The sequence below is a fragment of the Rhododendron vialii genome, chromosome 10a (genome assembly GCF_030253575.1).
Source record: "Rhododendron vialii isolate Sample 1 chromosome 10a, ASM3025357v1".
In the NCBI taxonomy this organism is placed as follows: Eukaryota; Viridiplantae; Streptophyta; class Magnoliopsida; order Ericales; family Ericaceae; genus Rhododendron; species Rhododendron vialii.
In genome coordinates, this window is record NC_080566.1 from 31,652,019 (window position 1) to 31,670,232 (window position 18,214).

Consider the following 18,214-nt stretch of genomic DNA (forward strand, 5'->3'; position numbering starts at 1 on the left):
ACTGTAATTAATTACCTCAACGATAATTGTGAGTTGTAAAGAGATTTAGGCGGACGCGGGGGCTGTTGTCCCCGAAGGGACAACAGCGTGCTGCTGTCCCAATTTTGGGGCCCATCCCGGTCTCGCTCCGATGATTTGAATCGTTCACTTTGTAGAGCTCGTCGAATAGAACAATTATGCAAAAAATTAGCTTAATTGGATATCATTAAGTACCTAATCGGAGCCCATATAACTCTCAGTCCATGGGTTACAGTGGATTTAATCCAGTGTTTCGGATCCATTCTTTTTAAGATAAAATCCACTGTAACCCATGGACTAAGAGTTATATGGGCTCCGATCAGGTACTTAATGATATCCAATTAAGCTGATTTTTTGCATAGTTGTTCTACTCGACGAGCTCTACAAAGTGAACGATTCAGATCATCTGAGCGAGACCGGTGTGGGCCCAAAATGGAATGCAGCAGCATGCTGCTGTCCCCAAGCTGCTGTCCCCTTGGGGACAGCAGCCCCCCTCCCTCCGATTTAGGCAATCATCATCTCCTTTTGTATATCTTTGCTTTTCTTGAATCTCCTTGGCCGATTCCTCCAAAGATTCACAGCAATACTCTACCTTAATTTCGCGAAGTTCATATAGATTAGCAAATTCAATGGGGATCCCCTGCAGGATTCTGCACAATTCAATCACTATGACCTCAAGTCTCGGAAATTGATCTTCAGAAGCATTCCACTCCTTGATATCCAGATGATATAACCTCAAGTACTTGAGTTGAGATAATTAACCACCCCTCAAGTTCACTTGTGTTCCAAACTGGTCCCACACAAGCGCCCTCTAATAATTTGAGAACCTCAAGCCTTGGCAAGGTTTGGAGGATTATTGACAGCTCCTCCCACTTCAAGTGCGTACGCCACAAATTTAGCCGCATAAGAGTCGGAGGAAACTTCAGACCAGTGCTTGTCACGCGCAGCCTCTTGGAACTTGTAATGACAGTTAGTGTCTCAAGGCATTTTAAGAACTCCAGGCCGGGGAGTGTCAAAACATCATCCCCTTCAAAATGCAGACCGTCAATAAGTTTTAGGTTCCTAAGATTGGGAGTCCTTTTCAAGAAACGGAGGCAATGCTCACAAGTACACATTCCGTGCAAGGTCTGTAAGCTATCCAACAGATTCCCCTTGTCTTCATCACAAGAAACATGATGATATTATTCAAACATCCCCCATTTACTGTATAAATGCCTCAACTCAACCATCTTAACTATATTGCGAGGCAATGGAATCGTACCCTCGTTTGATGAAGCTTGGAGGTTGAGAGTTTCTACATTAGAGAGGTAGTGAAAACAACATTCTAGTGCTTCGCCCCACCAGCTATATAACCTAGTTGCTAAGTATCTCAAATGAACTAGATCTCCTATTTCTATCATTCCTGGGCTTGTAGCGGGATGAAATGCAACACCCTGAGAAGTTTGAAGTTTCCAATAAAGAATGACAGGTTTTTTCTAAAAAGCCTATTGGAGTTTGGCAATGAGAATGACAGAAAAGAACAAAGGTTTAGAGCACAAAGCCTTGAGGAAAACTTTTGAAAGAATGGATTGCTAATGAATAGGCGACGATGCTTATTTGTAGCGGAAGGTGAAAAAGAATCATCCCTGTAAATTTGCACAAGAAAATTATCCTCCTCCGCTTTTTTCAAGCATAATTCACGCAGAAGATTATGAATACGGCATGCTTTAATTCCTCCATGGGATCTACTTCTCCTAGCTACCATTACGAGACTTCTATCAATAAGACCGATTAAGTAATCTTCTGCTACATCCTCCAAGCTTTTCCCCCCCTCACTTTGCTGAATAAATCCCTCTACTATCCATAACCATATCAACTCGCGTATGGGGATTTCATAATCTTCGGGGTGTGCTCCAATATAAAGAAAACACCCTTTTAAATGAAGAGGCAAGTGATTGTAACTAAGTTCTAGTATCTCCATGCAGCCCTCCTGTTTTTTGGCAATGGTCATACTGAAATTTTTGGCAACTTCCTCCCACACGTCAAGTGTCTTGTCTTCCGTTGCTAGAATGCCAGCTATTGTGACAATCGCGAGTGGTAGTCCTTTACATTTTTCTGCGATTTGCTTACCGATGTCCACCAACTCCGGAGGGCATTGTTTCATCCCGAATACCTGTTCAATATATATGGGCAATATTAGATGTCTATAATTTTAATTATATACAACTCGATCCAAGTAATAGGAGTTTAACAGTTCATGTGAAAAGAATAAAAAATGTTTAATAGAAATTCTTGAAAAAAAAAATATTAATAAGAAACATATGGCAACATTGTAATGAAGCATACGATTAAATCACTATTTTTAGTTATATCACGTACATCAATTTTTCTAAAAAACAAATACCTTCTTTTCTAGCAACTTCCAACTGCAATTTTTTGGTAAGGGGACCAAACAATGAGGGACGCAGCAGATGCTATCAAATTGAATAGGTAGTCAACTAGTGAGCATGACTTTACTCCCCTTGCGGTCCCTAGGGAATGATCTTTGGATATCATTCCAAGCTTCAATGCCCCATATGTCATCCATGACAACAAGATATTTCTTACCCTTCAAACATTTGAGTAGTTTTTCTCCCAACATATCCTCGTTACTCTTCTCGTAATCTTCATGATTTTCTGGGAAAGCTGATTTCAAAATACTCATCAACAAATCCCTCTTGATAGTCTTATCATAATCCTGAGAAATAACAACCCATGCACGAATTTCAAAGGTTGTCGACGTCAAACGTTGATCGTACACTTCTCTGGCCAAAGTGGTTTTGCCGCCTCCAGCCGCGCCAACGATTGATATAATCTCTAGTACTCCACTCTCTCCACTGTCATCAAGCTTTCTCATTAATGTCTCTACCTCATCCTTGAAACCGACCACCACCTTCTCCTCTGCCACTTTGGAGGGGTTGCTCCCTCCTGATGAACCTGGACCTCCTGTGGAAAATAAAAAGAAGGGTTATGATTAAGGGCGAAGCCAAAAGTTATGGGGCCACAGTAAGTGTAACAAAAAAATTAACTTTGGAAAAGAACAATTTCTCATAGCCCAATTATGAATCAATAGCCTTCAATATGAACAATCTTTGAGCTATATATTTAGAATCTTATTGTATATTTCACTGGAATGTCATTTAAGTCATTGTCTGATCAATATTATATTTGCCAAGCGAAAAAGAAACCAACTGTGGTGGTTGTTATCAAATCAGTTGAGTAAATGCTAAATTAAGTGTGTATTATATAAGTTCGCTTGCATATTTTTGTGGTTCATGTTACTCATTATACAGGTCCATGTTACATATTGTTATGGTTGATGATATTAATGATAAGTTACCTGTGAACAATACAAAATTTTGATTCTCATAACCAAGCCAATTTTTTTGTCCCAAAAGTCCAGGAACACAGATTTAAAACACAAATCCGGACACAATTGTGTCCGAAACCATCAATGCATGTGTGAATGTGTACATCAAACGGTTCCAGCGACCGCTGCTTTCGCTGTTAATGCAAGTGCTCCAGATCCTCTTGACGACTGGACTCTACAAAGTTTCTTCTCCCTCTACCTATGTTTACATATATACATATACCAAATTTTTGGACCCTAAGTCGTTTAACCCGTAGACCCATATTTGTAAACCCTATCCCGGTAAAACTTATATTAGTTTAGGGAGGATGGATATTGCGATGGAGATGTAATCATTCATCGCGATTTTCGAGATTGGTCAACATATTCGTCATGTTGGTGTGGTATACGCAATTGTGGGCAATTGTAGAGATGGAAAAGACGATAACAAAGACGGTATATCATCGATCAATTTTGATTTTCCATGTTAATCACCACAATATTTTGGGCTTATCACTTACTTTGATTACCTAGACAATATTGCTATCGTGTTTTAGTTAATTTTGTTGGAAATTCTTATCTTTCGAATCGAAATTCGTATGTTGAAATCCTTTTTATTCCTTTTAAATTTTTACAGGTTCCTTATGACCCATTGTTTCATATTTGTGTTTTCAGTTCATTCATAGTTGAAATTAGTTGATGCTCCTATTGGTTCGGGTGATAAGAGTTTTTTAATTCTACATGGAAGAATGTGTCTCCTCCAAAAGTTAAAAGTCTTTTGTTGGCTTGCAATTCTGGCGAAACAAAAACTTCTGAACTGGTTTTTAGATTGGGAATTATGGATAATGTACAAAATGATGCTCTATGTAGATTCTGTGGTGTTGAACTTTGAAGTGGGGATCACTTATTGATTGATTGTTATATATCCTATTTGGAATCTGTTGCGATGTAGAGGTGGCAAATGGACGGGTTGAAACGAGTCGTGGATTGAATATGGACGGGTCCATAGTAGGCTGGTTGAAACGGATCAGGTCAAATATGGGTCGAGCCATACCCAAATCCGGCCCCGCCCGTTTTCCTCCCTTTTCTCTCCCTTTTTCGAATATAAATACAGCCAGCTTAACTACATTGCTGAGTTCTTCATCATCTCTAATGAATACAAATACTCCAATTAACTATATAGCGAAGTAAATATATGACATCCTTTGCTTATATCATACTAATGATATGATCCGACATAGCTGAAATGTAAAGCATATAACTCTTGAGTTTTAGAAACTAACTACTTTTGAATCTTAAAAACATTGAAAATATGTAGCAATTAATACCTTCACTTCCGGCAGAAGAGTGCTTGAGTTTTTTGATTGCTACTCCATTAATGTCATACATATTCTCGTCGTAAATCTTCTTCACCTCAGCCGTAAGAGTCTTGATCTCCTTTTTAATACTTTCTAGGTCCAGGAAAAGATGATCCTGATGTTCACGAATAGTCTTTTTCTTCTCCTTCTTCACCTGATCATCACCTGTAAGAGTCTTGATCTCCTTTTGGACACTTTCTAGGTCCAGGGAAAGATGATCTTGTTGTTCACGTATAGCCTCCTCATTCTTCTTCTTCTTCACCCTAGTCTTAAGAAGACCTTCTAGGTCCAGGGAAAGATATTCCCGATGTTCTTGACTAGCCTTATTCTTTGTCGTATTTTTTGGTAATGACTTCTTTTTGATCTTCTTCTTGTTTATCATTCTATTGTTATTTTGAAATGGAGAGGCATCAGCCTTGAAAGCATGACTTATAAACAGTTCTACGATGTTCTCTGCCTCGGATACCGCGTCTCTGATCTGCATCACCAGTTTCATCACTTCTGAATGCTCGTTGCGTTTCTTCTCCGTAGCCACGAGGAACCCTCTCAAGTACTTTATTTCCTCCTCAAGAGATTGAAGCTGATGTTTCTCATCATCTATGATAAAATCGAGGTTGGAGCTCGTTGTAAGCTGCTTCAAGGTCTCCAGGAAAAAATCAACACTAGTGTCACCCATCTCCCTCTCTACTACAGCAGATTGATCAGGTAAAAGGAGGGAGTTAGAAATAGAGGAGGACATGCAGATTGATGGAACAGATCTAGCATTTGGGGTCTCTCCTTTTGGTAGCACGTCATGATCCAAAACTACTAAAAGAAAAGACTTTCCAGTGATTGCACCAAGATTGATTTTGGGTGCACGTCTGTGGATAGCTTTGTTTGCTGGTTTGGGTTTCCAAAAAATGCTTTTGCAGTTTTTTTTTTTTTTAAGAATAAAGTAATTATATTTTTAATGAGATAATTTTAATATATAGAGGCTGAGATAGTAGATATTTTAAAAAAGAATAGCTAAAATAATAAAGTGGTTTTTTAATGTGTAATTTGATCCAATATTTAGAAATACAGATGCTGTAACTAGCATAGTATAACTTAACAAACCCTGCTAACAACACACACATTTGTTCACAGATTGTACACAGATTTTGTTGTAGAGTCCATCACGAGTCCCGCACAAATGATCCAAGCCGTTCATTAAATGTAAAATATTTTTTCAAGGGTCTTAGTGAAAAATTAGCTCAATCTAATACCTATAGATGCTCGATCCAATTATCTAAATCTTCATTCAAATTTTTGGGTAATAAAAAGTTAGATGATTAGATCAAACACCTATAGGTATTGGATTGAGCTAATTTTTTACGAGAACCCTTAAAAAATGTTTTACATTTAATGAACGACTCAGATCATTTGTATGAGACCCGTGGTGGGCCCCACAACAAAATCTGTGTACAGATTGTCTGTGTAGACAGATTTATCGTAACTTAACCTTGGTTAGCTTTGTTACTTTTTGTTTGCCATGTTTATTTTTTGTAGGATTCGGAAAATAAAGTTTAAAATATGTATATATATACACACACACACACGGAATTAATTTTGCCACTTTTTTTTTTGTTAATATCACTCTTATTCTCTCACAAAACAAATCATCTAATCAAGACACAAAGAAAAGTAGCATTAACAAAAGAGGAGTGGCAAAATCACTCCCCTTATATATATCGAGAGCAATTTAACTGTCTGAGAACTTTAATTTCTCCATGGCGGCATCAGCAAAACACAACGTTGTCTTCTTTACTGACGAAAAAAACTCACCAGTGAAATTAATCATGCTTACATATCATTTTATTATCAATCTATAGGATTGAAAAAAAAAAAAAGAAGAAGCAATGCAATAAATAACTTTTTTCGGATATTTTTTTTTCCGGATTTTGCGTTCTCCGAAGGTGGGATTCATGATCCTTTCAAAAAAAAAAAAAAAAAAAAGGTGGGATTCATTAGTCAAGTTTGCTTTGACAATAAGGGGTGATCATAGACCTGCTCCGGTTTTAATCCAAGAACCAAACCACTTTGATAATAAGGGGTGATCATAGACCAGAATGCTCCGGTTTTAATCCAAGAACCAAACCACTCAAAGGTGGTTTGGTTTCGGTTTTAAACTACAGTTCGCTTGCAATGGAGACATCACCGTCATAAGTTATTTAAAGTATTTAAAATTGCATAGATAAATTAATGCAAATTTTATGTTAAAATTAGAATATTAAAATCATCAAAACTCATTAATATCAACCAACTAAATTAGAGTAGCTAGAATACAAATAATTGGTGAAGGGCCATGAAATAGAGTATTAGATTAGGAAATTAGTTACTGAGAAAAAAGTGTGGGAAATTCAACTGACTAAAAGCTCAAGCAGTGTATGTTTAGTGTATTTAAATTATAGAAATAAGCTATCATATATGGAAGTATAGGAAATTAATTGGAAGCGAAAGCGTAGGATGGTGGAATAGAGTATTAGATTAAAAAATTAAACTTATTCAGTGTATCTAAACAAATTATATGTATGTATATATATCACACTATTCGGGTCAGTTTGGAACCAGAAATATTAACATAAATCCACAAATCAAACCATTTGACGAGGTTTCTATTTTTTTAAACGAAGACTAAACCACATTATTAAAAAACCAAACCGGATTACTTTGGACTGAATTCACGGTTTATTTTGCTCACCCCCATTTGATATATATAGATAAGTACTCTTATTTTTGTGTGTTCCTTCGGTCAAGATAAATTCTACAAGATTATATCATAATTTTTTTTTCTAATTTTTTCACTTTAGGTTTCCTCCCCTTGTACCTATTTCGGTGGGGAAATTTTTAATTTGGGACGAATTTGCCCTCAATTGTTGGGCTTGCAATGCAAACCCAATGGTCATAATCGTAATTTTGACCCTTCTGTCACATGTGGACCACAAATGGCCACATCTTTACTCCTGCCTCTTCTCTCCCTCTCTCTCTCTCTCTCTCTCTCAACGTAGATGCACATACCCGCGTGCCAAAAGTGCTATGTGCACAACGGTTGTGTAAAACACAAAACACAACCAATCTTTATCCATCTATTATTGTAATAAATGGTCAGGATTCGCTCAAACGCTTCCCCGAAAAAGTTGTGGAAGAGTTTTTTAAAATCTAGGCCGTCCAAACACATCTGAACGGCCAGAATTAATTACACAACCAACACAACGGTTATGCGTGTTGCATTTTTGCGTATACCAATGGGTAGGCTGGGTTTGGTTTGGGTAGGCTGGGTTTGGTTTGCCACCTCAAGTCATGCTAATGCAAACATCACAATAAGGCCCCGATTGGATGCTGTGGAAGAGAGGTGTATTGTGCAATACACCCGTATTAGAGTTTGACGAGACAGGATTGGAGCCGCTTGGATGCGATTTTTTCTCTTGTATTCATGTATCCCCCTTCTCCATTTATCCCGCAACAGGCGTATAAATTATTGCCACCCCTTCAGGCGTGGATAATTTATTCAGCCTAATACACCCCATTTCTTGACAGATCTACCCTCACTCATCCCCCCTCTTCATTTGTTCCATGTGTTGCTGTACAACAACGACCTGAGAACTGTGGAGAAGGTTTTGGTCTGGGTTTTGGGCGATTTCTGGTTAGGGTTTCACGATTTCTAGCAAATCCCTTCCCCGATCTGTGAAGGTATGTGTTTATTTCGAAATTCCTTGTTTTTGATTTGTGCTTAGGGTTTCTCGATTTGTGGTTGAATTTTTTTGTTAGGGTTTTGTGATTTCTGATTAGGTTTCGATTTTTGTCTCCATAAGCTGTATATTGTTGGTATTTTTGTCCATATGAACAGAATATGGGTTTACCATATTCTTGAGCATGCTGTTTCTAGGTTTACCAACTGTTTTCATGCCGTTTTTGGATTTATACGGGTGTTTTCTGCAGATTTCATCCTGTTTAAGGCTTTAGGAGGGTGTTGTATGGGTTTGCAACCTGTTTTCATGCTGTTATATGGTATATTTTTTTATAGGGTTTCGTGATTTCTGTTATTATTTTTCGATACAGCAGATAAAGCACCAAGTAGAGAGGGCTAGTTGTAGCATGATTATTGATTAAAGTGTAAGGTTGGATTTAGACAGTAGTAAACTCTTAAATATTGGTCTTGAGAAGGTGTTGAAATAACTTCCAAAACTCACAATCAACAGTTGAGTATAATACAAACTGACAAAAATCATATCATATTCGACCATAATTCGATAGGTTGTTAGAAATGGAAAAAAATGGTCAACGTAGTTGACTGCGGATCCAATTTGTAACATAGTATGCGGTGCGCATATTGGAGGAGTACCACCTAAAGCAGTCCCAGCATTCCAAGCCCTACTAGTCAGTATTTTTCGTAAATAACTGACCGAGGCCTTTGGATTTGGGCCCACTTGGATTCGATCCGGAACGGCCCAACGGTCAGGACACATCGCCTTTGGCCATGTGCCGTGTGTTTTTTAGCCTTTTTTGGCCGTTTAGGGCTCCGAATGGCCAAATTTACCGTTTTAGGAAATAATCTTTTTGCTTATAACTTTTGATAGGAAAGTCCAATAACATTCGTTCTTGTTGGAGAAGTTTTATTTTTTCTTATATTTTCAGAATATGTAATAATTTCGTATTATTGAGTTGTAAGCCTTGGAGCTGGACGTTTTTTTGATTATTATTGATTAATAAAGAGTCTAGAGAGAATTTCTCTATATCTATCCCGTTTGTGATTGTCCTTGTTGCACGTTTGTTCTTCGTTTCATAGTTTTGCCTTGCATCAATTTGCGTATTTGAATGTGGAGTAATTTTCTAACATAGTAGCAGTTGAAGACTTGAAGTTTAATTGTTTTTGGGGTTGATAGGATGCCAAGATTAAACAGAACCCAAATAAGGAGAAGAAGAAACAAAGAGGCAGTCATGGTGTTATCCGCCTTTGTTACTTCTGTGTTGGCTGTGTTTCGCCTCTACCTCTTCATCACCTCCATAACACGACGTCCATGTCCACACTTGTCTCCGAATCCAAACTTTTACCAGTCCCAAATAGATAGGATGAATAGGCTTGTGAAGGGTAATGAAATTGATTGCTATGATCAATTGAGGGTGAACAGACATATGTTCTTGAGGTTGTGCTTTTTAGTTCGAGGTGTTGGATTAGGGGACTCACGCTTCATATGCCTTGCGGAGAGGGTTGCCATTTTCTTGTGGATCGTTTCACACCATACAAAGCAAAGGCGTACGAAATTTGACTTTTGGAGATCGAGTGAAACGGTAAGTAGACATTTCAATGCCATGCTCCAAGCCATCTTGCGGCTTTACAACATGCTCCTAGAAAAGCCCGAGCCTATTCCTCCTAACTACCACGACAGTAGATGGAGTTGGTTTCAGGTACACTCGAGTTCAATCGATGTTATTTCTTCCATTTCCAATCATAAACTCTCCCATAAGTACTCTTCCCCATAAGTTCTAACTCCACTTGTTACATAATTTTTTCTAGAATTGTCTTGGGGCTTTGGATGGGACATATGTGCCAGTTAATCCCCCTGCTGTTGACAAGCCACGGTATAGGTCAAGGAAGGGTGAGATCTCTATTAATGTGTCAGGTGTTTGTACTCGAGATCAAAAGTTTTCCTATGTTTTGTCTGGTTGGGAAGGCTCGGCCACAGACTCTAGAATTCTTCACAATGCCATTACAAGACCCACTGGCCTCAAAGTCCTCAATGGTACATTTCAAATCCTAAGTTCATGTTTCCTTTGAGTCTATTGCATTTTGTCTTGTCAATGTCGTAACTTCCATTGGTTACAGGACATTACTACCTTGTGGATGGTGGCTACACAAATGGGGATGGTTTTCTAGCACCATACCGCAGCCAACGGTATCACATTAACATTTGGAGGCAAGGTGGCGTCCCGGCTGCGAAAGAGAAGTACTTCAACATGAAGCACTCCCAAGCTAGGAATGTCATTGAGAGAAGCTTTGGTGTTCTTAAGATGCGGTTCGCAATATTGAAATGTGCCTCCTATTACCCTATAAGGACTCAATGTCGTATTGTGACAGTTTGTTGTCTTGTCCATAACCTCATTAAGAGAGAGATGCCGAACGATCCTATTGAGGCCGAGTATACGCAATGGGAACAAGACAACCTACATAATGTGGAGGTTGATGACAACATTGGTACCGTCGAGTCTTCCAATGAATGGACTGCGGGGAGGGATGCATTGGCTACCGCCATGTTTAACAATTGGTTAGGCAATGGTGGGGGACTAGTAGGAAATATTTGAGACATTTGTATTATTAAGTGTTTGAAGTACTTGTAATTGAACTTAGTAATTCTTGTGTGTTAAACTTGTAATTCTAAGTTATCAAACATTGTGTAACTTTCAATGCTTTAGTATTGCTACATCCTGCTTTCCTAATAAATCAAAGTCATTATTCAATGTGAGATCTCGTTCATGATAATAGATGTACTCCTTTTATATACCTTGTACTACTTCAATGCACTTGGCAACAATGACTACTGAAGAACTTGAACCCGAGCTTGCTGAAATTGAAGGTCCTTCCAAAAAGGCCCGTAGGACTTGGAGGCAAGTGGAAGAGGATACCTTACTCAAGGTTATGATCAATGAGGTTTGTGAAAAGTGGAAGTGGCCTGCCGAAAATGGGTTTAGACCCGGATTCTTTACACACTGTGAGGTTGAGTTGGCGAAGGTGTTGGCGGATGCTAACATTAAGGCTAACCCCCACATCAACTCAAAAGTAAGGTATTGGAAACAAACATACCATAAGATACTTGACATAACCGGTCTTAGTGGGATGAGTTGGGACCATACCAACAAACGCATTGTGGTCGATGACCCAACGGTGTGGGCGGAGTATGAAAAGGTAACTATCAATGCTTTAATTGAAAGTTAATGCATGAGATTTCGTACTAATAGCTTCCAATATTTGTGTAGGCCTACCCAAGAAAGGCCAAAGGCATGAACATGAAGCCATTCCCAATGTTTGATGATTGGGTTGTCCTATTTGGAAAGGATAGGGCAACAGGGGAGGGTGCGGAGGATCCGTCGCAAATGGCTATGTCGGATGTATTTGATGCACCGGATGATGTTTACATGCCCCACTTCGGTCCAGAATTTGATGGTTCCTTTTTCAATGAACCCCCCTCCACTCCCACCCCTACTCCTACACGTGCGGCCTCCACACCTCCGACCTCCACACCGCATAGGTCACTCCCGACCTCAACTCCCCGGCCAACCTCAGCCCCTACCAATGCTGCACCTAAGAAGGGGAGGAAGAGGACAAGAATGGGTGAGGAGGACGAATCAATTCATGCAAGCATGGCGACTTTTATGAAGGATACCTCAAGCCACATAGGGGACATGGTGAGCTCAATAGGGTATGAGAAAAACCTATCGAAACGCCACGAGAACGTTCAAGCCAAGTTAGGGAAGCTTAATATCACGTTGATCCAAAAATTCAAGTTAAGTGCTTGTATTTGCCAAGAGGAACAGAGGGTGGACAATTTCTATGGGTGTAAAGAGGAGGAGAGGCAAGAATACGTTGAGGCCATCCTCAATGGTGAGATATATGGACCAATTTGAAGTGGCCAAGAGTGAGAATATTGGTACCTATTTTTTGAAGAGGCCAATATTGCAAATGAGATAAATAGGGTTGGCATTTTTTGTGTAACTAAGTACTTTTATGACTAGTGGTACCAATTTTTTGTGTAACTATTCAATTTGTGACGTGTAAGCACTAACTATGGGGTAACTAAGAGGTATGGGGGGTAATGTTTCTAACAACTTTGTAATGGTAGATGATGGCATTGCCATGTATTCGTACTTTTAATTATCTAATGTATGACAAATTTGGTTAAGTAATTGCAATTTTGTTGAATGACAGGTTATGGGTGACTAAGTACCCCTAAGATGGCGATGATGAAATAATAACAATGTTAAATGAAGATAGTGCCTTTGGCGGGGTAACTTTTTTTTGTTGCAGCCAAGTGTACCCTCGTGCTTTTTGTAGTATATTTCGGAGCCAACTATGATGCTTGTTGGTAATGATGATAAAATTTCATTTATCTGAGCCAAAAGAACAGATTTATCTGCTCATATGAGATTGTTATGAATAATATTAGGTTGTGATGATACATTATCTGAGCCAAAATGACTATAAGATAGGTTTAAAATGGTTATGAATGGCTGACAGGTTTTGGCAGGTTGTTAGGTATGGTGATAGGTTTAGTACCCTTGTGCTCTTTTCTCTACTAATGCAAACCCCCCTATTGTTGAGTTCTGATCCTTCCGAATATCAAGTACTCTCTCTCTCTCTCTCTCTCTCTCTCTCTCTCTCTCTCTCTCTCTCTCTCTCTCTCTCTCTCTCTCTCTCTCTCCCCTCATCTCTTTTATTTCAGTTTCTGTTGATGGGTTTGTGGCATTTTACCTTCTACTCCTGCCTCTTTGCATCTTGGTCGCTCCCTGATTTTGGATTTGCTTAAGGGTTTATTTTTGAATGTTACTCTCTGATCAAGATTTGATTTTTGCTTAATGGGTTGTTAATGATGTTCATCTTGGTACTCATTGTTGTGGGACTGCCCTAATTGGCTGTGGCTTTACTTTTTCTCATTGTCTTGAATCTTTTGTAATTGTTTTGAACTCGGTGTTTTCTTTGTTGGTATGTTATTTAGTAGTTTGGTTGTGGTTTTCCTTTTTCATGCCAGTTTGGGGTAGAAAAGTTTGCATCTTGAGTTCAGAGAATTGACTTTTATGTCTATGCTTACTTGTCTTTGCTGGTTTTGTATTGTTCCTTTCAAAGTAAGTTTTTATTTTTTGCCGTCTGCTTGCGTAACAGGCTTGGAACCTTCAACACTCCTAGTTTCTAGTAGAATAAATATGTTTTGCTAGCTTGGATTTAGGTTCTGTTATTAGTTATTTGCATAAGAAGAAAGAGGAAGGCTATTCTAGTTCGACACTAAAGAACACAGCGAAAATCATGGGTTACTCCATTTGTTTGTGTGGTTTCAAGATTTCACCCTCTGTGTATTTTGTACAAATAGATGAATGCATTCTTGCAATATTTCTTGTTTTGGAATTCTTGCTTTGGTTCGACCTTGTTAGTTGTGCTGAAATGGCTCTTTTTTGCTTGTTGGGGCTGATTTCTATCAAATAAATGTTCTAGTTGACAGAGTTGGAGGAGAATATATTTATGATCAGCTTGGTGAGAAAATTAAGGAATGGAGTTAAAGGGGACTAGCTTTCTTTATTTGCTAAGAAAACATACAAGAAAATGAAGTTTAAAATAGTAATTCAGCTGATAGATTAAGATAAATTTTACAAACTTTATCCAGTAATCGCAGTTGTGATCTTGTTTTTTTCAGCAGTATCAGGTAGGAACAAATTTTGGAAGAACAACAGGGGGGGCCTTTCATCACTACCAGCTATGACTATGGTGCTACTATTGATGAGTACGGTGAGAAAACTTAACACTTCTAATGCACAAAAATGAAAACTCCATTCTTAAATTTGTTTTGAATTTTTTGTCTCTAGCTAATTGTTTGATTGTTCAAAATGGCCAGGCTTGATTAAGCAACCTGAGTATAGCCGGCCATCTGAAGCAGCTACCTAGAGCTATTAAGCTATGTGAGTGAGCTTTAGTTTCTGCTGATCTCCCGTTACTACGTTAGAAAGATATGAACAGGTTTGTCACCTTATACGGAAATCTAGATGTCCATGTATGTAGCTCTGCTATATATTAAGGTCAAGTTTTCTAATATGATCAATGCTGGTTCATATGATTACCTTAACTTGTTCAACTCTGTACAATCGAATCAAAAGGAGGTAGATTATACAGGCGTGCAAAGAAATGTAAAGAACAGACCCAGAAGCAACCTGTTAATTATTGACTTGTTGACAATATATGTTGATTGGGTCTGTTCGTGGGATACTGCAGGTAAGCTTGTTATGGCCAGTGATTACATTTTTTTCTTCTTTATACGACTTAAATTTGTGCTGGATTTGACCCTTTTTATTTTGACAAAAAAAGGTCAAGAGGATTACAATACGTTAACTGAGCTATCACGGGGCTGATGTCTTTATACTTGCATTCTCTCTCATTAGCAAGGCCAGTTATGAAAATATATCAAAAAGGGTAAGTCTTTTCCATTCAGATTTGTGCCTTCTTTTTTGAACATTAGATATGTTACTCTATCATCAGACGTCATACTAATGAATGCTTTTCATATCTGTTTCCAATGTTCAGTGGTTCCTGAATTGAGGCATTATGCTCCTGGGGTCCTAGTGGTTCTTGTTGGAACAAAACTTGGTTAGCCTCTCTTAACCATCCTTTTTATCATTCTAGCATGGTGCTCTAGTGGGGACTTTTGCTCATTTACATTCAGAATTTCAATACAATTGTTTCACGATAGTGTGGCTCTTCTTGCCAATCACAACAAAATTATTTACTTGTCACTTCTGAACTCCACATTCAAGTTCCTCATAGGATACTTCCATATCAGGCGAGTTTACTGAAACATAAATGACTGATGATGCATGATCAAGTATCTCTTCTTAAAGCTTCATGGTACTGTTAGTTCTTCATATATGTGTGGGCATAGTCACAGTTCTTGCTTCATGGTACTGTTAGTTCTTCATATATGTGTGGGCATAGTCACCCAGTTCATGAGTTTGGGGTAGCGGACCCTCACCAATTTGTGAGTTTGGTTTACCTGCGCACAATTCGTGAGTTTGGGGTAGTGGAATATAGATGTATACTTTCATGTGAGATTGGTAATTAGGCTACCTACTCGATGCAGGTATGTTTGAATCTAGAGTCATGTCTTGCTCAACTATGATCGCAATATTTGGACAACACAGTTAAAGAGCTTCTAAATCCAGTGAACTTTACAAGTCAATTATAATGTGACCTTTTCTTTTCTTTTCGTATTTTACATGTAGGTGCAAAAGAAGATATCACTCCAACAAAAAGAAGCACCAAAAAGCTTACGACTTCAGTACATGAATTAGAAGTAGTTCTTTTTTTTTTTTTGTGTTATGAGCTTGGATTCAATCTTCCATTATGTTGAACGTGGAATATGAACACAATGTAATCTGAATTTTTGGGATATTTATTTAGTGCAATTTTGGATATATTGATGGTTCAACAAATTTTAGTATTTTGAAAGATTTCCCTACAATTAAAACATACAAGCATGTGGCATATAGTGATTCCAAATGCAAGAACAATCTGGTTGTATCAAGCAGCTGCAGAATTAAAAAAAAAACCTTTCCCCGGCGTTTTTGTAAACACCAGCAAAGGTCGAGCCGGAGCCGGGAAAGTCACCGGCTTTTAAACTTTTCCCAGGTGTTTTGCAAACGCCGGCAATAGTAACCAAAACGCCGGAAATATTTACCGGCGTTTAGTATTCCCGAGCCCGGCAGTCGTGGCATTTACCGAAAATGCCGGAAAAAACGCCGGGAAGGCTTTTGCCGGCGTTTATTTCACTTTTACCGGTGTTTTATAAACGCCGGGAAAGCCAATTTTTTCTTGTAGTGTCAATTGTCACTGCATTGTGGTTGGTGGTTTTTTGAGTATAAACAGGGGAGGACAAAAGTAGGCAACTGGAAAGCAAAAAGGGGCAGCTCTCTTGCCCTTCTTTCATTACATCATCATTTAAATAGGAGAGTACCTTACACAAAAAAGAGTTTGCTCAAATTGAATGAATATGAAAAAAATATAGAACGAACATGAAAAAATTACATCATAGAAACTAGGTTGCTTAAACAAAATAAACTTACCAACCATTCAAAAACAGAAAATTGGATACTCATCATTCAACAAAAAAAATAACCTATAAAATAACATAAAAACTAAACGTACATTTTTATATTTCATAATAAAAAAATAAAAAAAATATAATAAAGCACTTAAAAAAAGATTTTTAATATTTTTAATATTTTAATTAATTATTATATTAGTTAACTAAATAATTATCGATTATTTGTGAAAAAAATTAATCAAAGTTTGAGGCCACGTAATTGTAGAGTTAATCTATTGAATAATTTAATTTAACACTGCACAAGGGCAAAATAGTCAATTAATAGTTTTTTACATTATACACCATTCCTTATACACCCAATTTATCATCCATCCAAACCAAGTATTATTTTATCTCCCTTTTCTAATACATCATCCAAACCATCTATTTTTTAATACACCATCTATAAATGTCACATCAATGTGGGTCCTCCCTTCTTAATTAATACCTCTTACTATCTTATCCCCCCTCATAAATAATACACCAAAAACTCATACCGCATCCAATCGAGCCAGGCTCCGTTCAGTTGCCAGGAATGTTGTACAGGAAAGTTATTCTCAAGAAAAGTCAAGTAAAGTGAAGTAAAAGAAAAAGAAAATTATTTTCCTGTGAGTGTTCATTTGACACAAGAATTTTGCAAGAATAATTAAGGTTTAGTTGTTCATTTGTCAGGAAAAAGAAACTTTCGGGAAAATTTTGTGAGTGTTCACTCATTTTCCTTTTCCCGTGACGCAAAATCCTGTGTTTTTTGCAGGATCACTTTTGCAGGAAAGTAATTCCTGCAGGAAAACTTAAAAACATGTTTCCTACTACTTTCCTGCCAACTGAACACTGCAAAAATCATGGGAAAGTTGATTTTCCCATCCTTTCCTGTACTTTCCTGGCAACTGAACGGAGCCTAAAGAGCTTCAAAAGCCAGCTGCTCAGTATTAGTGTAAAACTTTGAATGTGTCATTTCATTTAAAATAAGAATACATACCTTAACAACCAATTGCACGCAAAATATGAGCTCAAGCTGTTGTTAATAATTCAAAAATAAAGCACGAAAGCAAAATCGAAAATCAACATTCTATTTAGAAATATTTCACTTAATCTGGAAAAAGGGTTAAGAATCCAGCTAACCAACTACCAGTGGAACCAAAATGACACATTTCATAAGTCAAACATAAACAACAAAAACAAGCAAACTGCCGGATTTATGCCACAATAACAAAAACCAGTATAAAACTAAGTGATCATTAGAAGAACACAAAAATACCACAAAAGGGTAATTAGCTATACCTTTCATAGTCCATCCAATTCTTTACTCCGACACAATGGGCATATATCCCTTGCCATCGATTACCTTCTTATCTCATTTCATACCACTTCTTCAGCAAATGAAGCACAAAGCAGTCACCCTTCAGCCATCGATTATCTTCTTCTGGCATTGTCGTATTCCCTATATGGACCATATGGTTCAACACATGAAGTAAAGAGAGCACTTTGGACTTCAGGGAAATGCGTGGCCAAGTTGATGAACTCTGATTCCATAGGTTCCAGAGGTCCCCAAGGCTTTCCCCCAGGGAGGTTTCTCGCCGCAAAGTACTCCTAGCCCAAAAGTATGACATAGATAGGAT

The 18,214-nt window shown here is 37.9% G+C and overlaps 3 protein-coding genes and 1 long non-coding RNA gene across 7 annotated transcripts; 2 read left to right on the forward strand and 2 right to left on the reverse strand.

The window, feature by feature from the left end:
* Positions 1-713: 713 nt before the first annotated feature.
* On the reverse strand, positions 714-2,161 carry LOC131303121 (putative disease resistance protein RGA1). Its single transcript, XM_058329915.1, has 3 exons — positions 1,760-2,161; positions 1,223-1,451; positions 714-1,174 (listed from the first exon to the last, which is right to left on the reverse strand). The coding sequence occupies exons 1-3, from the start codon at positions 2,159-2,161 to the stop codon at positions 714-716; spliced, it is 1,092 nt and encodes a 363-aa protein (XP_058185898.1).
* Positions 1,567-5,586, reverse strand: LOC131303953 (disease resistance protein RPP13-like). 2 transcript variants are annotated; one of them, XM_058331025.1, is made up of 3 exons: positions 4,714-5,586; positions 2,402-2,964; positions 1,567-2,170 (listed from the first exon to the last, which is right to left on the reverse strand). In XM_058331025.1, the coding sequence occupies exons 1-2, from the start codon at positions 5,480-5,482 to the stop codon at positions 2,492-2,494; spliced, it is 1,242 nt and encodes a 413-aa protein (XP_058187008.1). In that variant the 5' UTR covers positions 5,483-5,586; the 3' UTR covers positions 1,567-2,170; positions 2,402-2,491. The 2 variants fall into 2 exon arrangements, with proteins under 2 accessions (XP_058187008.1, XP_058187007.1); XM_058331024.1 differs by having other exon boundaries at positions 2,402-2,982.
* A 2,807-nt stretch (positions 5,587-8,393) lies between these two features.
* LOC131303954 (uncharacterized) lies at positions 8,394-12,837 on the forward strand. Of its 3 annotated transcripts, none has more exons than XR_009192264.1 (5): positions 8,394-8,451; positions 9,645-10,167; positions 10,277-10,502; positions 10,586-11,662; positions 11,734-12,835. XR_009192264.1 is itself a non-coding variant. In XM_058331026.1 (5 exons), exons 4-5 carry the CDS (start codon positions 11,243-11,245, stop codon positions 12,379-12,381), a joined length of 1,068 nt encoding a protein of 355 aa, XP_058187009.1. In that variant the 5' UTR covers positions 8,394-8,451; positions 9,645-10,167; positions 10,277-10,502; positions 10,586-11,242; the 3' UTR covers positions 12,382-12,837. The 3 variants fall into 3 exon arrangements, 1 of the variants encoding a protein (XP_058187009.1); XM_058331026.1 differs by having other exon boundaries at positions 11,734-12,837; XR_009192265.1 differs by lacking the exon at positions 8,394-8,451 and having other exon boundaries at positions 9,569-10,167.
* Positions 12,838-14,716: 1,879 nt separating this feature from the next.
* On the forward strand, positions 14,717-15,953 carry LOC131303955 (uncharacterized). The gene is made up of 4 exons (XR_009192266.1): positions 14,717-14,731; positions 14,825-14,929; positions 15,041-15,103; positions 15,736-15,953. It is a non-coding gene; the product is annotated as an uncharacterized LOC131303955 (long non-coding RNA).
* Positions 15,954-18,214: the final 2,261 nt, after the last annotated feature.

Coding starts and splice junctions, on each gene's coding strand:
- LOC131303121 (XM_058329915.1), bottom strand. CDS start 2,161: ATGAAACAATGCCCTCCGGAGTTGGTGGACATCGGTAAGCAAATCGCA. Junction 1,452..1,759: donor TTGATAGAAGTCTCGTAATG/GTAGCTAGGAGA, acceptor CAAACTTCTCAG/GGTGTTGCATTTCATCCCGC. Junction 1,175..1,222: donor TGAGTTGAGGCATTTATACA/GTAAATGGGGGA, acceptor CTTGTGATGAAG/ACAAGGGGAATCTGTTGGAT.
- LOC131303953 (XM_058331024.1), bottom strand. CDS start 5,482: ATGTCCTCCTCTATTTCTAACTCCCTCCTTTTACCTGATCAATCTGCT. Junction 2,983..4,713: donor CTCTTCTGCCGGAAGTGAAG/GTATTAATTGCT, acceptor TATTTTCCACAG/GAGGTCCAGGTTCATCAGGA.
- LOC131303954 (XM_058331026.1), top strand. CDS start 11,243: ATGTACTCCTTTTATATACCTTGTACTACTTCAATGCACTTGGCAACA. Junction 11,663..11,733: donor TGTGGGCGGAGTATGAAAAG/GTAACTATCAAT, acceptor ATATTTGTGTAG/GCCTACCCAAGAAAGGCCAA.